Genomic DNA, 17,463 nt, shown 5'->3' on the forward strand with positions numbered 1-17,463 from the left:
GCCTGGAAATCTCATTTTACCTTTCTGTGTGCATCATTATGCATTTAATCCCAGGTGACTTTCCCGCAGTGGCTTCTTGCTCTGGGTGAGTTCTGACGTGCCAGCTTGTAAACCGAGAGGCGTTGGTTCGTATCATATGACGCGTGTGAATGAAACCCAAGGCCCGCTCACGAATAATTCACCTGTTCTTGCCCTCCTCCAAGGGTATTCGGCACAATCTGAAGGCCCTGCAGCCATCTCGAAATCTCCAGAAAGTCAATGTTGCAAATCCACTTAACGTTATTAAGGCCTGACCCGTGACCTCCGTACAGGATGGAGCCCACAGCTAAAGGACGGACCGAGAAAAATTTCAGCTACGTTGTCAGAGCCCCCAGCAGCGATGGGTTTGATGTCATGAACGTTGATGTGAAGATCGACACGTCCTGGGTGTTCCAGGACGTAGAAGACAGCGATGGGGAGCAGGAAGCCCGAAGCCCACGCGCGGACCCAGGCACGCTCAGGAAGCAGCTGGAATCCTCGGAGCAGAAGCTGCTGGCCGCCATGGACAAGTACGTGATGTCCGAGTCCGGGCTGAGGAGCAGGTAAGTAGGGCGTGGGGACCTCTTCTTGTGTGTTTAACAAATCCTGGGTCCCGATCGTGCTAGATCGGTGTGTCGGGTGGCTCCTGGGGCTGAGGACTCGGACGCCAGGGGCGGCCCCAGCTCTGGTTCCTCCCCTGTCCCACCCTGTGTTCCGAGTGTTGGGGGGCTGAGCCCACACGGCTCCCCAGGCTCCTGCGCTCGGGCTTTCCTAGGGGCCCAGCCACCCAATGGGGGAGACTGGAGGGAGTGGGAAGGGAGAGGCCAGGGTACTTCCCCCTCTCCTGCTTTGGGTGACATCCCACAGCGACCCAGCCATGCTTTTGGGTCCCTCCTCTGTCCTCCTGACTCCTGGGCCCAGTAACGCCGCCTCCTCCTCCCCGCGTGTCCCTCCATCCACAGGGGCAGGAGTGGCTCCTGGCAGTTGCTCATCTCTGGGTTGCCTCTCCTCTCTGCCTGGCCTTTTAGCTCTTCCGTCATCTTCATAGCAGACTCTCTGCACTTGTTACTCACTGCTGACCTTCCCAGCCAGGGCTCTGTTTTCCTGGTGGAGCCAACGTGGTCCAGAGGTTGGGATGTGAACCCGGGTCCTTCTCAAAGCCCGTGATCTTTCCTGACCGTTATCTAATACCTAGGCCAGCAGAGTGAGGTGGGGCCCTGCGTGCGTATCAGTGGAGAAACCCAGCACGGAAATGCAAGACGGTAGTGGCTGGGGTCCATCCCAACAGGTTTACCACCATCTCAGTAGCCCAGCGTCTTGGATTTATCTGAGACCTCACCATCTTCTTGTATGTTCCTTCATTTTAATAAAGGCAAGTCATTAAATATGTATTTACATGTGCTTTTATCTTCTTTCCTCTTTGTAGAACTTTTTACATGAAGAAATTCACATATCAGAAAAATTGTTTTGTTACTTCTGTGATCATTCATTCATTCACTCATTCATGGCTCTCTCATCCTACACCCTGCACTGGCCCACCCAGAGTCACGGGCTAAGTTGTGTTGGTTTGCTCAGGCTGCTCTAAGAAAGTACCACAGCCTGGGGACTTAATAGAAAGGTACCATCTCACGGTCCTGGAGGCTCACAGTCCAGGACGGTCAAGGACGGGCAGGATTGGTTCCTCCCGAGGCTGCTCTCAGTGGCATGTGGATGGCGTCTTCTCCCGGTGTCCTCACATGGTCTTCCCTCTTTGTGTGCCTGCATCCTGATCCCCTCCTCTTACAAGGACCCCACTCAGATTGGACTCGAGGCAGCCAGATGACCTCACTTTAACTCAACTACCTTTGTAAAGGCCCCGCCTCCAAATAACAGTCACATTCTGAGGTGCTAGAGGTTAGGATTTCAACATAATGAGTTTGAGGGGACACAAATTAGCCCATAACGTAAATCCTGGGGGAGGGACGGGTGGTTGAGAGCCAGCAAAGATAGGGCCCCAGCACTGGAGAGAGCTGCAGTGTAACCCACACATGGTTATGGATTCCAGTCTTTCTCTGGAGAGGTTGGCAGTGAAAACCAGAAAGTCCTTGGGTCCCGGGGGAAATGCTGGGAAACCTCTACCAAAGGAGACCCCTCCATGCAAGGAGAGCCCTGAGGATACCGTGAGTGATGGAGGGGAGGGGGCCTCTGTGGCTGGGGCCCCGGGGTGAGGCCACTCTGGAGGGGGCATCCTGGACCCCCCGTGGGGAAATGTGGGCTGTGACCTCTGTTATTGGGAGGTGGGTCACCCCACCTGTGTGAGGTGGAGCTGAGGTGGAGAAGATGAATGATGTGACCCAGGGTCACTAGTAGCTGAGCAGGGTTTGGATGCGTGATGGGTTAATTTCACCATGGGTGTCATCTCTCTAGGGTATGGTAAAGGTTGGTAGTGTACAATGGCTTTTGCTTTGATGAAAAAATTAAAATTAAAAGTATTTATTATAGGAGTGCCTGGGTGGCTCAGGCGGTTAAATGTCTGACTCTTGGTTTCAGCTCAGGTTGTGATCTCAGGGGCGTGAGATCGAGCCCCACGTGGGGCTCTATGCTCTGCATAGAGTCTGCTTGAGTTTCTCTGTCCCTCTGCTCCTCCTCGCCCCTGCTCTCTCTCTCTCTCTCTCTGCAAGAAATAAATTAAAATCTTTTAAAAAGTATTATAAAAATAATAAACAGTATAGTTAGAAATTTGAGAAAGAAAACTCACTTCCATCCTCATTACCTTATCAATAATGCATATTCACCTGCAACCCGAATGGCACAAAATTATCAGTAGCTATACACTCGTTGAGTATTTATTCTGTTCCAGGCACTGCTTTACATGTCTGTTTAAATTTTCAGATGTATGATCCTTAAAACAATACCAAAAATCAGGTGGTAGCGTTATCCTCAGTTTACAGATGGGGAAATGAAGGCACAGTACGGTTAAGTGACGTCTCCACAGTCACCCACGCATCCAGCCGTATTGGAGGGGGGCTGGAACTTGAACCCAGGTGGCCCGCATAGGGGGGTAATGGCAGCCACCCATATCTCCTGCTGCCCTGGACGGGGGTCTCCAGGTTTCCTAGCACTCTGCAGCACTGCATAGTAGTATTTGTTTAACTGGTCATTAATCCGTGATAAACAGCACCTCATCGTCTGTTTCCTATTTGTGAGCGTGCTAGTGCTAGCTCCTGAGGGCTGCTAGGACAAACTACTGCAGACTTGGAGCCTTAAAGCAACGCATGTACATCGTCTGACAGTGCTGGAGGCCGAAGCCCTAAAGCAACATCCTGGGGCTAAAGCCAAGGCTGTCGGGAGGGCTGTGCCCTCTCCAGAGGCTGTAGGGGAATCTGTTTCCTTGTCTTTTCCAGCAGGGACAGTTGCATTCCTTGGTTCCCCGCCCCTGCCTCCACCTGCAGAGCCAGCAGGGTCACATCTTTCTCCAGGGCTCCCTTGGCCTCCACCTGCTGTCAAATCTCCCTCTGCCTCCCCATCCTAAGGACACCTGTGACAGCAGGCAGGGCCCACCCAGGCGGTCCGGGGCATCTCCCCATCTTCAGGTCTTTAACTAAACCACATCCACAGTCTCTTGCATTTTATGCAACATTCGTGGGTGCCAGGGATTAGAGCCTGGATATATTTGGGGGCCAACATTTGATCTGCCATGACGATTAGTCATTTCTGCTTCAAGTATAAAGATACTGTCAGAATTAAATGTTGTTTCATATTTAGCGCTTGCAGGTTGATCTCAAAAACTGAAAAGAGAGGCTTTCCTTGTCCCTTTCAGATGTCACCATATTTTATAAGCAAGCAGGTGCTCAGCCTGACTCTGACTGATTAACCTGGGGCCACTCCTCGGTTCAGCTTGGAAGGAACTTGATCATAAGGGGCATACTCCCTCAGTCACCTGCACAAGCCTTCCCCAGGGCCTCAGAAGCAGAGCAGGAGAGGGGACTCTTGATTTAATTATTGGTCTTAATGCAACGTTTCATCCAATCTCCACATTAACACTTGGAGCAGAGGCACAACTGCCTCTGTTTCACAGATAAAGAGACTATGGATCGGGGTGGGGAGCCAATGCAGTTAAGCCTCATGGTGGGTCAGTAGCAGAGTCGGGAAGCAGAGCTGGGTCCTCTCCCAGGGAGCCAGAGGGTGTCTTGAAGGATCAGGACACCCTAGTGGGCTTGGGCAGGGGAGTGAAGGTGTGCAGAGCTTGCCCCTGTAGGCTGTGAATGCATTTTCCGTGTGTTTCCTGGTTTTTCATTATAGAGGTAAGACTGGCACATGGAGGGGACTTGGAACCAGGCACAAACAGGAGACAGGCAAGTCTTTGGGGTGGCACCTGTCCCAGTGGGACCAGACTGTTCCTTCAGGCTTCCCTACATTCTTGGGCGAGTCTCCTTTCAATGTAGCTGTGGTCAGGGCTCACTTTGAGCCTCCGTGTTGCTTGCCACGTGATACAAGCTCCTCCACCTTCCCCCAGGATAATAAGAAAAGGCTTCACGTGGCTTAGCCGTCCCTAACTAGTAGGCCGTTTCCACCTTTTCTCTTCTGTAAGTAATACAAAGATTAATGATTTCAGTTGCAGGAACATGTTTTCTGAATTTCATTTTCTTAGAAGAGATTGGAAGGAGTGTAGTTCAAATGGGAGGCAATGGACATAGGGTTAAAAGTCTGAGTTTGGGAGTAAGACCACCTGGGCTCTACAATGCTGTGTGACCTAGGACAAGTTGCCTGGCCTCTCTGATCATCAGTTTTCCTGTGTGTGGAGTAGGCATAAGGGAACTCACCTGCAGGCTGGTAATATGAGGATTGATTGAAACAAGACAGATAAAGCTCTTAGGCCGCGTGGCTCTGGCTCAGCCCTTCTTTGGTGAATTTGGGATTACTGGTTTAGGGATGAAAACACTCTGAAGATTCCTGATGCATGGTGCATTATTACTGGATAGACATTTCTGAAGTGTTCTAAATCATCTTAAATATGTATGAATGTTTCACAAAATGTGATTTGGTCAGAATGTCAATTTGGCCAAATGACCAAAAAAAGAAAAGGTTGGTGTTGGTGAAAATCTTAGGCCACGTTTACTACATCCTGAGTAAGCATCTTCCTGCTTCAATGCTGCAGAATCCAGGAGCTGGAGCTGTCGGAGAGACAACTGCTGCACAAGGTGGACCAGCTGAGCGCCCGTGTGAAGCAGGAACAGAGCGCTGCTGTCCGGGCCCAGGAGAAGCTGCAAGCCCTGCAGGGGGAGTTTGCCAGCCAGGTACAACTTTCCCTCTTCTTTCCAGTACTTGTTTCTTGATCTAGCAGGATGGCCCCCTGTGCTGGGAGGAGGCAGCAGGTGCATTGAGCAAAGACAGTGGTGGGTGGTGGGGATGTTGGGAGAGCCCAGCCAGGGGACTTAGAGGGGTCCTGATTCCAATGGTGCAGGCAGGGGCTGTGAGGTCCAGGGCAAGTTCACATGGTTTCTCTGGGCCTCAGCTGCCCTGTCCATAAAATGTGATCCTCATTCCACCTTGCCCTCCTCACCAGGGTTCTGGCTGGGATCCGCTGGGGGGAATGGGGAGCTGGTGAAGCACTGGGTGACCTGCAGGAGCCATGTAATCACTGGGAGCTTTGGTCAGAGGTTCATTTCTGTGGCTCTTGGACAAGCTGAGGACTGACGTAGGGTCTCTGCTCTCAGGAGCTGGCATGCAGGTGGAAACACGGATAGGAGACATATAACTTCCAAATTCGATGCCAGGTGCCAGGGGAAGGTGCAGGCACAGTGTGTGTCCTTGGAGTCGGTGGGGGGAGGGGGCGCTCCAGACAGCTGAGCCAACTGAGTTGGTCCTTGGAAGAAAAGCACACGAGGTGTGCATAACAGCCTACGTATAGGCACAGGAGTGTGGGGGGACATGTGGGGCCAGAGCAGAAGGTCTGGGTGCAGAGAGGGCATTGGCGAGGGAGGAAGGCTCCAGAGAGGCCAGGTTGCCAGGACCACGGTATGGTCCAAATATTGACTGCAATGAGGAGCAAGCTTTAGGGAACTTTAGCAGGAGAGGCTCAAGACAGGGTTCTGGAGAAATTATTCTAATTGCAGGGGTGGCAGGGGGAGACAGAGAGAAAGAGAGAGAGAAAGAGATGGTAGAGGCAGGAGGACAAGTTAGTGCTCTGGACAAGCAGTGGGTGGTTAAGGAGGTGGACTTGGGAGGCAGACACCTGGTGCCAAACCCTGGCTCTGCCGCTCCCTGGCTGTGTGACCTGGGGCAAGTGATGTAACCTCTCTGGGTCTCGGTTTCCTCATCTGGGAACTGGGAATGATAACAGTACCAACCGTCTTGGGTTGTTATGTGGGCCAAGCGAGTGAGTATGTGTAAAACACTCACAGTGGTAACCGTAAACGACACCAGCTGCTTTTGTAAATATTAGCCTTTATTGCAATATTCCAGGGGCGATGATGAAGGCTGGAGGTAGGGCACACTTCGGGAATACTGCAGAGGCAGAAGTGACAGGCTTCCAGGACAACCGCGTGTGGCTCTCGGAGCCCCCGCCATGCACCGTACAGCCCAGCAGCGACTGTCAAACTGCAGGTGGACTCCCGCTTGTGGTCTGTGTCGCAACCAGCATTTTTAAAAAACCGGAATGAACTAGGAAATAAGAAAGGGCATTATGTGTACAAGGAGTGCTGTTTGGTGAAGCTTCTGTTTCAGCGGTACCTGGCGCATGCAAGGGGGCACGGGGTGGAAGTGTGCTTCTCAGTGTGGGGAGCAGCCAAAACGGCTTGAAAGCCCTGACTGAGGCATGAACTGAGACAGACACGGAAAGATAAGGAGCTCGTTTAAATTGAAATTCATCTTTGAGGCGCCAGGGAGACATGCAAGTGGCATTTCCCCCTCTGCATTGAACGGCAGGGGCAGGAAGTCCAGTTCCGGTCCTCCTCTGCTCCGCTAGCACGTCCTCGTCAGTGTCCCCGGGGGAGCTGTCGCGTGAAATGCAGGGTGGTGTGTGCGATCCCGCCACAAACAATGTGATCTCTCCATGGAAACTACTTCACTCAAGATGTTTTGGGCCATGCCCTGTATCCATGCAGGATTTCCAAAGGGAATTAGCCACTGCCCTACAGTCACCTGTTCCCAGTGCACTGGGGAGACAGAGGATGAGGGTGCGAGCAGGGACAGTGCTGTCAGGGGGCTCAGAGGCACTGCGGGGCCAGCAGTCCTATGGGATACTATGGCCTCTTCTACACACACGTCCTTATTAGCTTGTCATGTGATCTGTATGCCCCTGGGAAGACCTGTCAGGAAACCCCACTTCCAGATGGGGGGCACAGGTTCAGAGCGGTGGGGGTGCTTGCTCAGGGTCCCTCCGTGACCACTTGACCCAGCTACAACCCCGAACCTCCCCCCAGTGATGTCCGCATTTGGGAGCAAGTTTTGTAGGAGCGCACAGATGAGTTTCCTCTGCGCTTTGTACCTGATATATGCCGAAGGGCGGTTTTGCCCTGTCCTTGTCACTGTTCCCAGTTAAGCATTTGCATGCAAAATCACCTCGTTTCTGTAGTGACGTGTCGTCATTCTGAGGGTTGATAGAGGCTGTCCAACCCAGGGGATGGAGCATTGCTGATTACGGGATGATTGGGAGCAGTTTTCTTCCCAGGGAATCAGAGTCCAGCTTCATCTGTTCCACGTCCCCCAAGAACAAGCTGTCAGCCAAAGCCTGCAGAGCCGCCCCCAGCTTCCCTTGTCCACACGTGCTCTGTGCTGTCTTCGGCAAGCTCTCCTGGCCGACAGCAGTGGCCGGCTGCCAGCAGTCACTGGTGGCTGCCAGAGAGCTTAACACGGAGGCAGTGCCACCCGTGTGCTTCAATTCATCCTGGAAATTGGGCCAGGACTCCCGTTTTCGCAGTGGCCCCAGTCTAGCTCACAGCTCCAGGACCGGTGCAGGGAGGGCTAGGCCCAAGAGCAGAGAGTTGTTTCTACACACCTTGAGTCAGATACACAGAAGTTCGAGTCCTGGCCATGGTGACATGTAGCACCGTGATATTGTGTTAGCGGCTTCTGAGGGTCCCAAGGGGATAGTGACAGTACCTAGTGCTTGGAGGTATTCACAATAAGGAACAGCTGCCCAGCTGTGTCTCACGAGCCGGGAGCCAGGGCAGGCCGACTTCTGCAGGGCCAGGCATTACCCCTTTAGCATTAGGGACATGGAGAGATCGGGGAGGTCCTGGGTGGAAATGGGGAAGCTCAAGTGGGTCCGGGCGGCAGCCCTGTACACACTGGTGTGGAGGTACTCAGTATTGGAACCACTGGCGCCGCCCTCTCTGCCTGCAGCAGCTGATGCCCATGCCTACCAGCGCAGTTTCCATCCAGGGCCCCAGGGAGCTCCTGGTGTGCAGGGCTCCTACTGGGGGGCACCGAGGGAGGCACTCCTCCTCTGCAAAATCTGCAGGGACACCAAAAAATCCTCAGTGATGAAATCAGTAATATTGGATGCAATAGTTTAATTTCTAAGACTAATGCACGAGAAAAACAAACAACAAAACCCTGATGCCCCCAATATGGAAGTTTAAGACAAAGACCGTGAGAGCGACGGTGGTTGCCCGCGCCGCGTCCTGACGCCCTGCTCCACCGCCAACCTGCAGGTCCTGGAGAAGGAGCGCGCGGCCCGGCGGCAGCGGTGTCGGCTGCGGCGGCTGCGGGAGCGGCTGCGGCGCCAGGACGAGGCTCTGGGGCGGCAGGCGGAGGCCCTGGAGCGCTGCCGGCGGACGCAGCGGCGCCAGCTGGGCCTGGTGCGCGAGCAGGAGCGCGGCCTGCGGGAGCAGGTGCGGCGGCTGGAGCGGGACGTGCGGCGCCTGTGCCGGGCGGCTGGCCTCCTGCTGGCCGAGCTGGACGCCCCGGCCCCGGCCCCGGGCAGCCCCTGCCCTCCCGGCCCGGCCGGAGCCCGGGGCGTCTCCGGGGAGGCCGCGGAGCTGCGCGCCCTGCAGGCCGAGCGGGAGCGGGAGCGGGAGCGGGAGCGGGCCGAGGCGGCGCGCAGGCTGCGGGAGCAGCGCGACACCGAGCGCAGGCTCCGCGGGCAGCTGGAGGACCTGCGCTGCTGCATCTACGAGCTCAAGCTGTCGGAGATCGGCCTGCAGGGCCAGGTGGAGGACCTCGCCCAGCAAAACCAGAGCCTTCGCCAGGCGCTGGGGGCCCGGGCCCCGGGGGAGAGCGCGCGCAGCCCCGCCGCTGCTGGTCACTGCAGCCCGGTAAGTGGCCTCAAGCCAGGGCACCAATGATGTTGCAGTTCTCCTCTAACTTTATCCTGCAGCCATGTGTATGAGTCACCAGCTCCCTCATTCCCTAGTCTTCCTCTTCATCTACTCACCAACCCCACCAGCCCCATCCATCCATCCTGGTTCCAACAGTCACCCACCCTCCAAAATGCACAGCCTGCACCCACCCGTCCTTCACCTTCACCCACCCGTCCTTCAGCACGGCCACCCCACTACCCATCGGTCCTCCTTCTCATCCACCCATCCGCCTGTCCACCCATGTACCACCCACTTGATTGCACATCCATCCATCAACGTGTCTACCTACCCTCCACCGTCTCATTCATCCTACCACCTGCTTGTCCATCCCTCCATCCAGCGACTCCACAGGGAGCCAACCAGCTACCCTTTATCCCCCATCATCTGTCCCCCCCTGTCCATTCATCTATCCAGCAGTTCATGAATCTGTGTGCCAGATGAGCCCCTTTGGGTGTGCACTATTATGTAACTGCCATGTGCCCGTGAAGTGAAGTCTTCCCAATCCATCCCTTCTTTCCAAAGGTGATGATGCCTCTCCTACCTCCTGCACAGCTCCTGCACAGCCTCTCCCACCTCCTGCACAGCTCCTGCACCACCTGCTAGTGGTGTTAGGTGTGCATCTTCATTTCTCCTCCGTTAGACTGTGAGCTCCTTGAGGGCAGGGTCTGGGTCTGATGTAGCCTCACTCCCGCAGCAGCACACAGAAGGTCCCCGGGACTAGCAGCGGAGAACACAGGATTGGGTCCCTTTCTGGTTCTCTTATTTAGTAGCTGTGTGATCCTGGGCAAGTTTCTTAAGAGCTGCAAACAAGGGCAGATTGGACATTTATTTATTCATTTGACTGACAGAAGAGTAAAAACTTAGTTTAATATATTCCTGTCCTAAAATATATATATATATTCCTGTCCTGTGCTCAGCACCCTCCTGAGAGTTTCCAAAGGCATGGTTTCATTTAATGCTCAGGCAGGCTGTGGGGTGGGTACGACTGGTATCCCCACCCCATGTATAGGGAAACTGAGGCTCAGAGAGGTAATGCATTGATCGATGGTCACACAGCTAGTACGGAGCAGAACTGGAACTTGATCCAGATTTGATGGGAGTCCAAAGGGCTCTGTGTCTCCTGCACCAGCCCTGCCTCCCTGGAAAGAGTTAACTCAGCTCTTTTCAAAAGATGGAGATCCTGCTTCTCTCCACCAGGTCAATTTACATTTAAGGAAAAATCAGTGAGCCACCTTACTCGAAGAAGACTACTTGTTAAACTGACAACAACAACAAACCCAAAGTTTTCTTTGGATAAATCTACTTCAAATTAACTAAAACTTTAAATGCTCTATATTTTCTCTCTGCTTAGATCATTTTAATAATGAGTTTCCCTGTGGCCATTTAAAACAAATTACTACTTCATGCTCTCGTCTCTTTTCTGTGTGTTCTGTTCATTCTTCCTCTGTTATATCCATCAGATAAAAGGAAACCAGTGTACATTTACTATTGGCACCTTATTGTAATTCTGGAAAATAAATCATCTATAGATGGAAATTGTCATTTATTGGGGCTGCCATAACGAAGGACCGTGAGCCGAGTGGTCTAAACAGGAGTTCTGGAACTTGGAAGTCCCAGGTCAAGGTGTGGGCAGGGTTGGTTCCCTCTGAGGCTGTGGGGAGGGTCTGTTCCAGCCCGTCTCCTGGGCCTTCTCGCTGTGTCTTCCCAGCGCCTTCCCTGTCTGCATGTCTATCTCGGCACCCAAACATCCCCTTTTTATAAAGTCATGGATCACCCTAATGGACCTCATCGTAACTAAGTGCTTCCCGATTTCCAAATCAGGTCACATTCTGAGATACTGGAGATTAAGGCTTTAACTTACAAATTCGGGGGCACGCTGTTCAGCCCCTGACATGCGTTCCCCTGGAGGAACAGTGGTGAAGACCTGTGAGGTGTGAGACTGCTGGTTCCTCTTCCTCGATGGCAGGAAGCTTTGCCAGCTTTGTGCGGGTGGATGTCGATGATCCCCAGCACCTACTAGAGCATCTTCGTGCTGGGCTCTGTTTCCCGTGCTCTCTATCACTCGTGTCGTGCACCCACGATCTTCAGAGGGAGGCACTATTTTATCCTCATTTCACGGATGAGGAAGTGGAGGCACAGAGGGGCTCATGACCTGCCCCGGGTTGCAGAGGTACTCAGTGGTGGGGCAGGAGTTGTGCCCCCACGAGCTCCTGCACGCCATGCTCCGCTCCTCCAGCGCAGACTGCTCGGTGGCTTCGTAATCAGTATCTAACGGGCACCCAGTTGGTGCGGATGCTTGGCTTGGGCCTTAGCTCAGTACAGGGGATGCAAAGTGTCCAAGACAGACCCCCACCTGTGCAGGATGACAAATCATCTGAGTGAGGACCGTGGGGCTGAGGGAGGGGCCTGACAGTCTGTGGGGCACTGCTGGTGGTCCTGGCATTTAGGCCAGGGGCTGGACCCAGGGCCACGGGGTGTGACAGTCTGCCAGGCTCTGTCTTACTCTCCAAGGGCAATGGCAACCCCGAAGTGGAGCATATAGGAGTCACAAAGGGCCATCTTGAGAGGAAGAAGTGCTCCTGAGAGGGCCCGCTGGGGAGATGTAAAGTGCCAGCCAGTTACCAGCTTGCAGGGGAGTGTAGCTAAGACCTAACATTTGAGTGCTGGAGCCTATTGATAACAAAACTGCCAGCCCTTCAGGGTCTTGGTGTAGAGTTGTATCAACTTCAGCGGACTGTGGTGGCGCATCTATGAAATTGTAGGCAGAGTTCTGGGGACATTGCATGGGGATGTGACTTCCCAAAGCCAATGACGGTGTGTTTCCAAAGGGGCTGGGACCTGGAGGGCTGAAGAGCTACAGGCAGGTGTTCAGTGCCTTTCTCTGGATAACTGTGGTGACCCCCAAGTGATCTCCTTTTGTAAACCTCCCATCTGCTATTACTCTGGGATCAAGTTCAACCTCCTATGCGTGGCATTCAGGGCCTCTGCTGCTCTAGGCTGGGCTCCCTCCGCTGACCCTGCCCTGGCTACATTGAGCTCCCACAAGCCCCCAAATACTCCAGACTTCTCTGTCCTGCAGCCTTCGCTGTGTCTAGAAACTTCTATTGCCTGCTCCCCTCAGCTACTTAATGCACCCCTGCTACTCTCTCTCCATTGAGTGGGAATGCCGCTTCCTTTAAGACTTTCCTGATCTCATGCCAGCTCGTCCCCTCCTTGTGCCCTGCCTCTGGAGGCCCTAATTCTTACTGTGCAGGGCCTGGCTGGTGTTTGCTCCTTGTCTGAGTCAACCCTAGGCTTTGGCCACATCCAGGAGCTCTGGGTAAGCTAGTGGCTCATTGGATAAGATACCTGGGAAGATATTTACTCCACTCTCCTTGGCAAATGGAAACTTCTAGCAGGAGGGACAGCCTCACAATGGCAGTGCCAGGAGGGAGGCATAGAAATTGGGAAAGTAGGAGCAGTGTCTGGCCCCGCGAAAGCACACATCAGATAGAAAACCATTCCAAGTCATCAGGGAGCCCCGCCCCCAACAACCCACTGTTACCTCTGATGTGCTCTGGGCATCAAAGTGTGAATTATGGTGATGTTAATCATCTCGGGAAGATGTTTTACTCACTTTGTATTTACTTCTCCAAACAGGATCTCCTCAGCTCTGGGAGGTAGCCAGGCAGGGATCCGCAGCCTTATACCCAACCCCACAGTCCAGAGGAGGCACATGACCAGCCTGGGATCTCACACTTGCCAGTTTCCAGAGCAAATCACTTGGGACCCAGGTCCCTGAAGCAACGGGCCACAGCAAGGACAAACCCTGGCCTGGGGAGGTGTTTGGGGAGGAGGTTTCTGCTCAGGGCGTGGGTGAAAGGAAATTTAAAAGGACTGTGGTTTGCAAGACAAGAAAGGCCTATCCGCAGCTGCGTCTGCTTTTTAGGGAGTGTGCCCTGAGTACCTGCCATGCCCCAGGCACTGTGCGGGCACCGGGTCTGGAAAGACGACCCTGCTCGGTGAAAATTTAGAGGGGAGGCAGACACAGGTGCAGACAGTGGAGACGGGGTCTGTAGACTGTGACAGCCGGGGACAGCACAGAGGTTGTGGCCTGGCCTAGAGGGAGGCTTGTGCAGGGAGGTGGGGAGTCACACAATTAAAAATGTCAGTGTCAGGCTGTCACGCCCCAGCAGAGATGGAGCTCGAGGCGACACCAGCCTCAGGAATGCTGGACCCTCCTCTCCTCGAGCCTCTCTGCGCTGGCAGTGCGTGTAGAGCGACCCCTGGTGACGGTTACAAGAATCGTTTCCTCCTTCCACAGTCCTAGGCGGCGCCCACCTTGCTCACTGCCCACATTCACATTCGTGCAAAAGTGCCGATTGCACATTTGGTGCCCTGGCAGCAGCAAGCGAGGGCTTTCAAACACAGGTCGGGAATGCAAATAATAATAATTATTATAATCAATAATAATAATAATAATAATAAAGTGTAACAAAGCCACGAACACACGAGTAATGTAAAAGGAAATAGGAATGGCGAGTGGTCTTGCACAAAGATATCAAGTCTGTTGTTTACATAATAAGACAAATACACGAGGCTTGAGATTCCATTCTATTCTGAAGAGTTGTCAGATATTACAAGCACCTCAGCACTGTGGATAGTTGGTGAAAATTGGAAACAACCTTAATGTTCAATAAGAAGGAGCTGCCTTGGTAAGTGAAGGCTTTCCTCATGTCAGAGGTTATTAGGCGGCTGTGAAACGTAAACCGTTATAGAAGAATTTGTGGGGGGATAATCCTTTGATACCATCAGAGGAGAAATGCATGGAGCAAAAATGGACATTCTGTAGAAACAGACTTTTGGAAGGATTTAAATGTCTCTGTTAGAAGAAAGCCCAGAAGGATATATTCTAACACATGGATCATGTTTGTGTCTGGATAGCTCTGTTTTCTTCTTTCTTTCTTTCTTTCTTTCTTTCTTTCTTTCCTTCTTTTTTTGCTTATTTTTTCAAAATAGTTGCACATGAAAGCTAAAGTCCCGTCCAATTGGGGTTCCCAGCTCCCGTGAGTACCGAGGAACAGGAAGGATTGACCAGACTGAGCAGAGAGGGGCAGGGAGGGGGAGAGAAAGTCAGATCGGATTCAGGACCTGAGCTCTGGTTCTGTGCTCTCATCCCGTGTGCTGTGTGGTCTTGGACAAGTCACTCTCCCACTCTGAGCAGTGATTTTGTCACTTGTGGAATGAAGCTGTGGCGGGGTGGTGGTGGTTAGGGGACAGCATCGTCTTCTAGGAGGCCCCCTCCTCGCCCTCAAGTCACCTCCCGGAGGCAGGGGTGTGTGAGTTTGATCCACGGCGGCGTCCCCGGCCCCAGAGCAGGGCCTGGCACTCAGCTGATGCCTAGGAAGAATTTGTGGGGCCGCCCTGAAGTCAGCTCGGGTGTGGGAAGGAAATCCAAGCAGAATGGACCGTGCAGCAGCGCTGGCGTTCGGCGCTGGCCTCCCGGCTCTGCGTGGCCGGTTCCTTTCTCCTCCTTTCTGCCGCTCTCCTGCTGGCTCCCCCTGGAGTTCCTGTGTGTGTCTTTCTCTGTCTCTTTGTCTCTCTGTCTCTCTCTCTGTCTCTCTCTCGCCTCTTTCCAGCCGTGACCTTCAGCCCCCGCCCACAGCACCCCGTCCTGCTCAGGCAGGAGGCAGGTGGAGAAAGGCAAGAGGTGACTGGTGCCCAGGCGCCCCTGGCTTTCGTTGCTTCGCGCCGAGGTCCTGCATCATGACTGTTAAAAGTCTCTGGGTGGTTCTAAGGTGCAGCCAGGGGTGGGAATCCTGGTTTGTGAGGATGCTGGATGTGCCATGGACCAGCCCACAGACAGCGGGAGGTCCCAAACTCAGAGCGTGAGGGGGAGATGCTTGAGGAGGGAATGGACTTAACGTGGGGGGTGGCCAGGGAAGGCCTTGCTGAGGCTGATCCCAGAGGGGAGCAGGTCGGCTGGGCAGAGGAGCAGAAGGAGAGGCCGGCAGCAGGCTCTGGGGGTGTGGGGCTCTGACACAGGGCAGGAGCTGGGTGCCCTTAAGGAGCAGAATGAGGGTGGGGGTGGCGCTGCTGGGCAGGGGTTTTCTCTTTCTGCGCAGTGGGAAGCACAGAAAGTTGGAGACAAGACAACAGTCTGTTCCTGTTTCTGTTTCAGGGGGATTGCTCTCATGCTGGGGGGCGGTGGAAGGGAGGGGGCAGAGAGAGGTGCAGGCCACCCACACCCTTCCTAGGAAGACGTGCCAGCCAGGCAGAAGGAAGAGCATATGCGGAGGTGCAGAGGCAGGCGAGAACCAGGGTCAGGACGGGCAGGGAGGCTGCTGCCATGAGCAGAAACCAGAGTGAGGAGCATCGGGGGCACCCCTGACAGCTGGTGGATGGTCCTACTGCACCTGACCGCAGCCCTGAACTCATCCTTACAAGGGAGGCCCTGTAGGTGGGAGAGTGCATGCCAGGGGAGGGGGGCTCCCTGGCACCGTGAGCAGGATGTGGGGGGGCGAAGAGGGAGGCCCAGCTGGGAGTCCATGCAGGGCTCTGCTGAGAGCAGGTGAGGACCTGGGGGGCAGTGACAAAGGGACCAGTGTTATCTGTTCACTCGTGCTTCCCCTTCACCTAGAATAGCATCTTACACAGTCGGAGCCTAATAAGTGCTTGCTGAATAGGTGCTGAGCACCCATCGTTCTGCCGGTTCTGACTATATGTATCTATCAAACATTTATTACACACCGACGGTGTGGCAGACTCAGGTGGGGGTGCAGACCAGGTGAAGCCAAGTTGACGGCTCAAAGGACTCGTGGTCTAGTGGGGGAGGCAGCGGGGGAAGCAAATAGCATCCATTCGAACTTGGCTAGAAGTAGCGGGGGGACAGTGGAAAGCTGGAGAGGACTTGTCCCCCCCCTTGTGGACAGGGCGGGCGGTGGGGAGTCAGAGCTGGGCTCTCTCTAAATACTGCCCTGCAGGGTGGGTGCTGGCTCGGGAAGCTCCTCCCTGCACACTCGGCTTGCCTTTTGGGAGAGGCCGAGGGGTGAGGGTGCTGCCCAGGGACACCCAGCTGCAGCATCTGGGACTTGTTGACAGTTGAAGGACGGGTCCGCCCAGAGCCCCTGGGCAGGTGCCTGCCCCTGCTGTGTGGGACGCAGAGGGACCTTTTGCATGGGAAGGAGAGGGGCCTGGGAGACTTTGGTGCTGCTCGGGAGTGGGGGGGGCAGAGGTATCTCGGCTGGACAGACAAGCTCCTCTGCCACACCTGGCTGTCTGCTAGCAGCAGGGGGTTTGGTCCGCGGGACCTGGAGCACAAGGCCAGGGGGGTGGGCCACGTGCCCTCTGCTCTCCTCAGCAGGGGCAGGGACCTGGCTCCCCGCCGGAGTCCCTGGGATGGCCTTGGAGGGACCCCTCCTGCTGTGGGGACACTCACGGCTCTCCTCCTGTGTCTTCCTCAAGGTCACTCTGAGCCGAATCCAGGATGAACCACTGTCCCCGCCCAGGGAGGACCCACCGGATGCTCCCAAAAGGCAAGATCCGCAGGCCACCCTTGGCTCCACCGGCGCCCCTGGACCGAGAGGCTCAGCAGGTTTGTGGGGTGCCTGTAGGGTCGCCCGCTGATGGGCCAAGTCCCCTAGGATGTGCCAGTGTGTCCGGGGGTGGGGGGTTACTGCTCTACAGACAGGAAGCTGAAGCTCAGAGAGGTAGTGTTGCTTGCTTGATGTCACACAGCCAGAAGAGGTGGGATTAGAGTCTGCGATGTCCAGGACAACGTCCTTGACTTAGGCTCAACCAGACATTTAGGCTCACTCCTTCAGCCTTCAGGAGGGGGCCGGCTAGGCAACGCTGGTGCCAGCACAGGGCAGCAAGTGTCTCAGGAGGAGGGGTCTCAGGAGGAGGAGTCTTTGCAGAAGACCATGAAATGACTCTCCTATCGCCAGCCGACCACTTGACAGCTCAGATGTGAGATAGGTGCAAGGTCTGGGAGCTGCTGGGCTAAGGACCCACTTGTCCCCAACTTGTCCCTAATGGGGACCAATGTCTCTGATCACAGTCTCAGACTGGGTTTCTAAATGCCCTGCTGCAAAGCCACTGCACTTGGGGAGCCTCAAAGCCACCATGTCCCACTGTGGTTATTTGCAGTCTTCCAAGGCCAGATGGGGTTACAGATGAGGGG

The 17,463-nt window shown here is 54.5% G+C and overlaps 1 protein-coding gene across 1 annotated transcript in view; it reads left to right on the forward strand.

Moving 5' to 3' along the window:
* The first annotated feature begins 312 nt into the window (after positions 1 to 312).
* The window catches only part of CUNH4orf50 (chromosome unknown C4orf50 homolog), a 49,980-nt gene continuing 32,829 nt past the window's right edge, over positions 313 to 17,463 (forward strand). The window contains exons 1-3 of the mRNA XM_055326166.1: positions 313 to 581; positions 5,156 to 5,294; positions 8,655 to 9,257. Of these exons, the coding sequence (XP_055182141.1) occupies positions 313 to 581; positions 5,156 to 5,294; positions 8,655 to 9,257 (1,011 nt within the window). The remainder of the gene's footprint in view (positions 582 to 5,155; positions 5,295 to 8,654; positions 9,258 to 17,463) is intronic.

Source organism: Nyctereutes procyonoides, unplaced genomic scaffold, assembly GCF_905146905.1.
Source record: "Nyctereutes procyonoides isolate TBG_1078 unplaced genomic scaffold, NYPRO_anot_genome, whole genome shotgun sequence".
NCBI classification, from domain to species: domain Eukaryota; kingdom Metazoa; phylum Chordata; class Mammalia; order Carnivora; family Canidae; genus Nyctereutes; species Nyctereutes procyonoides.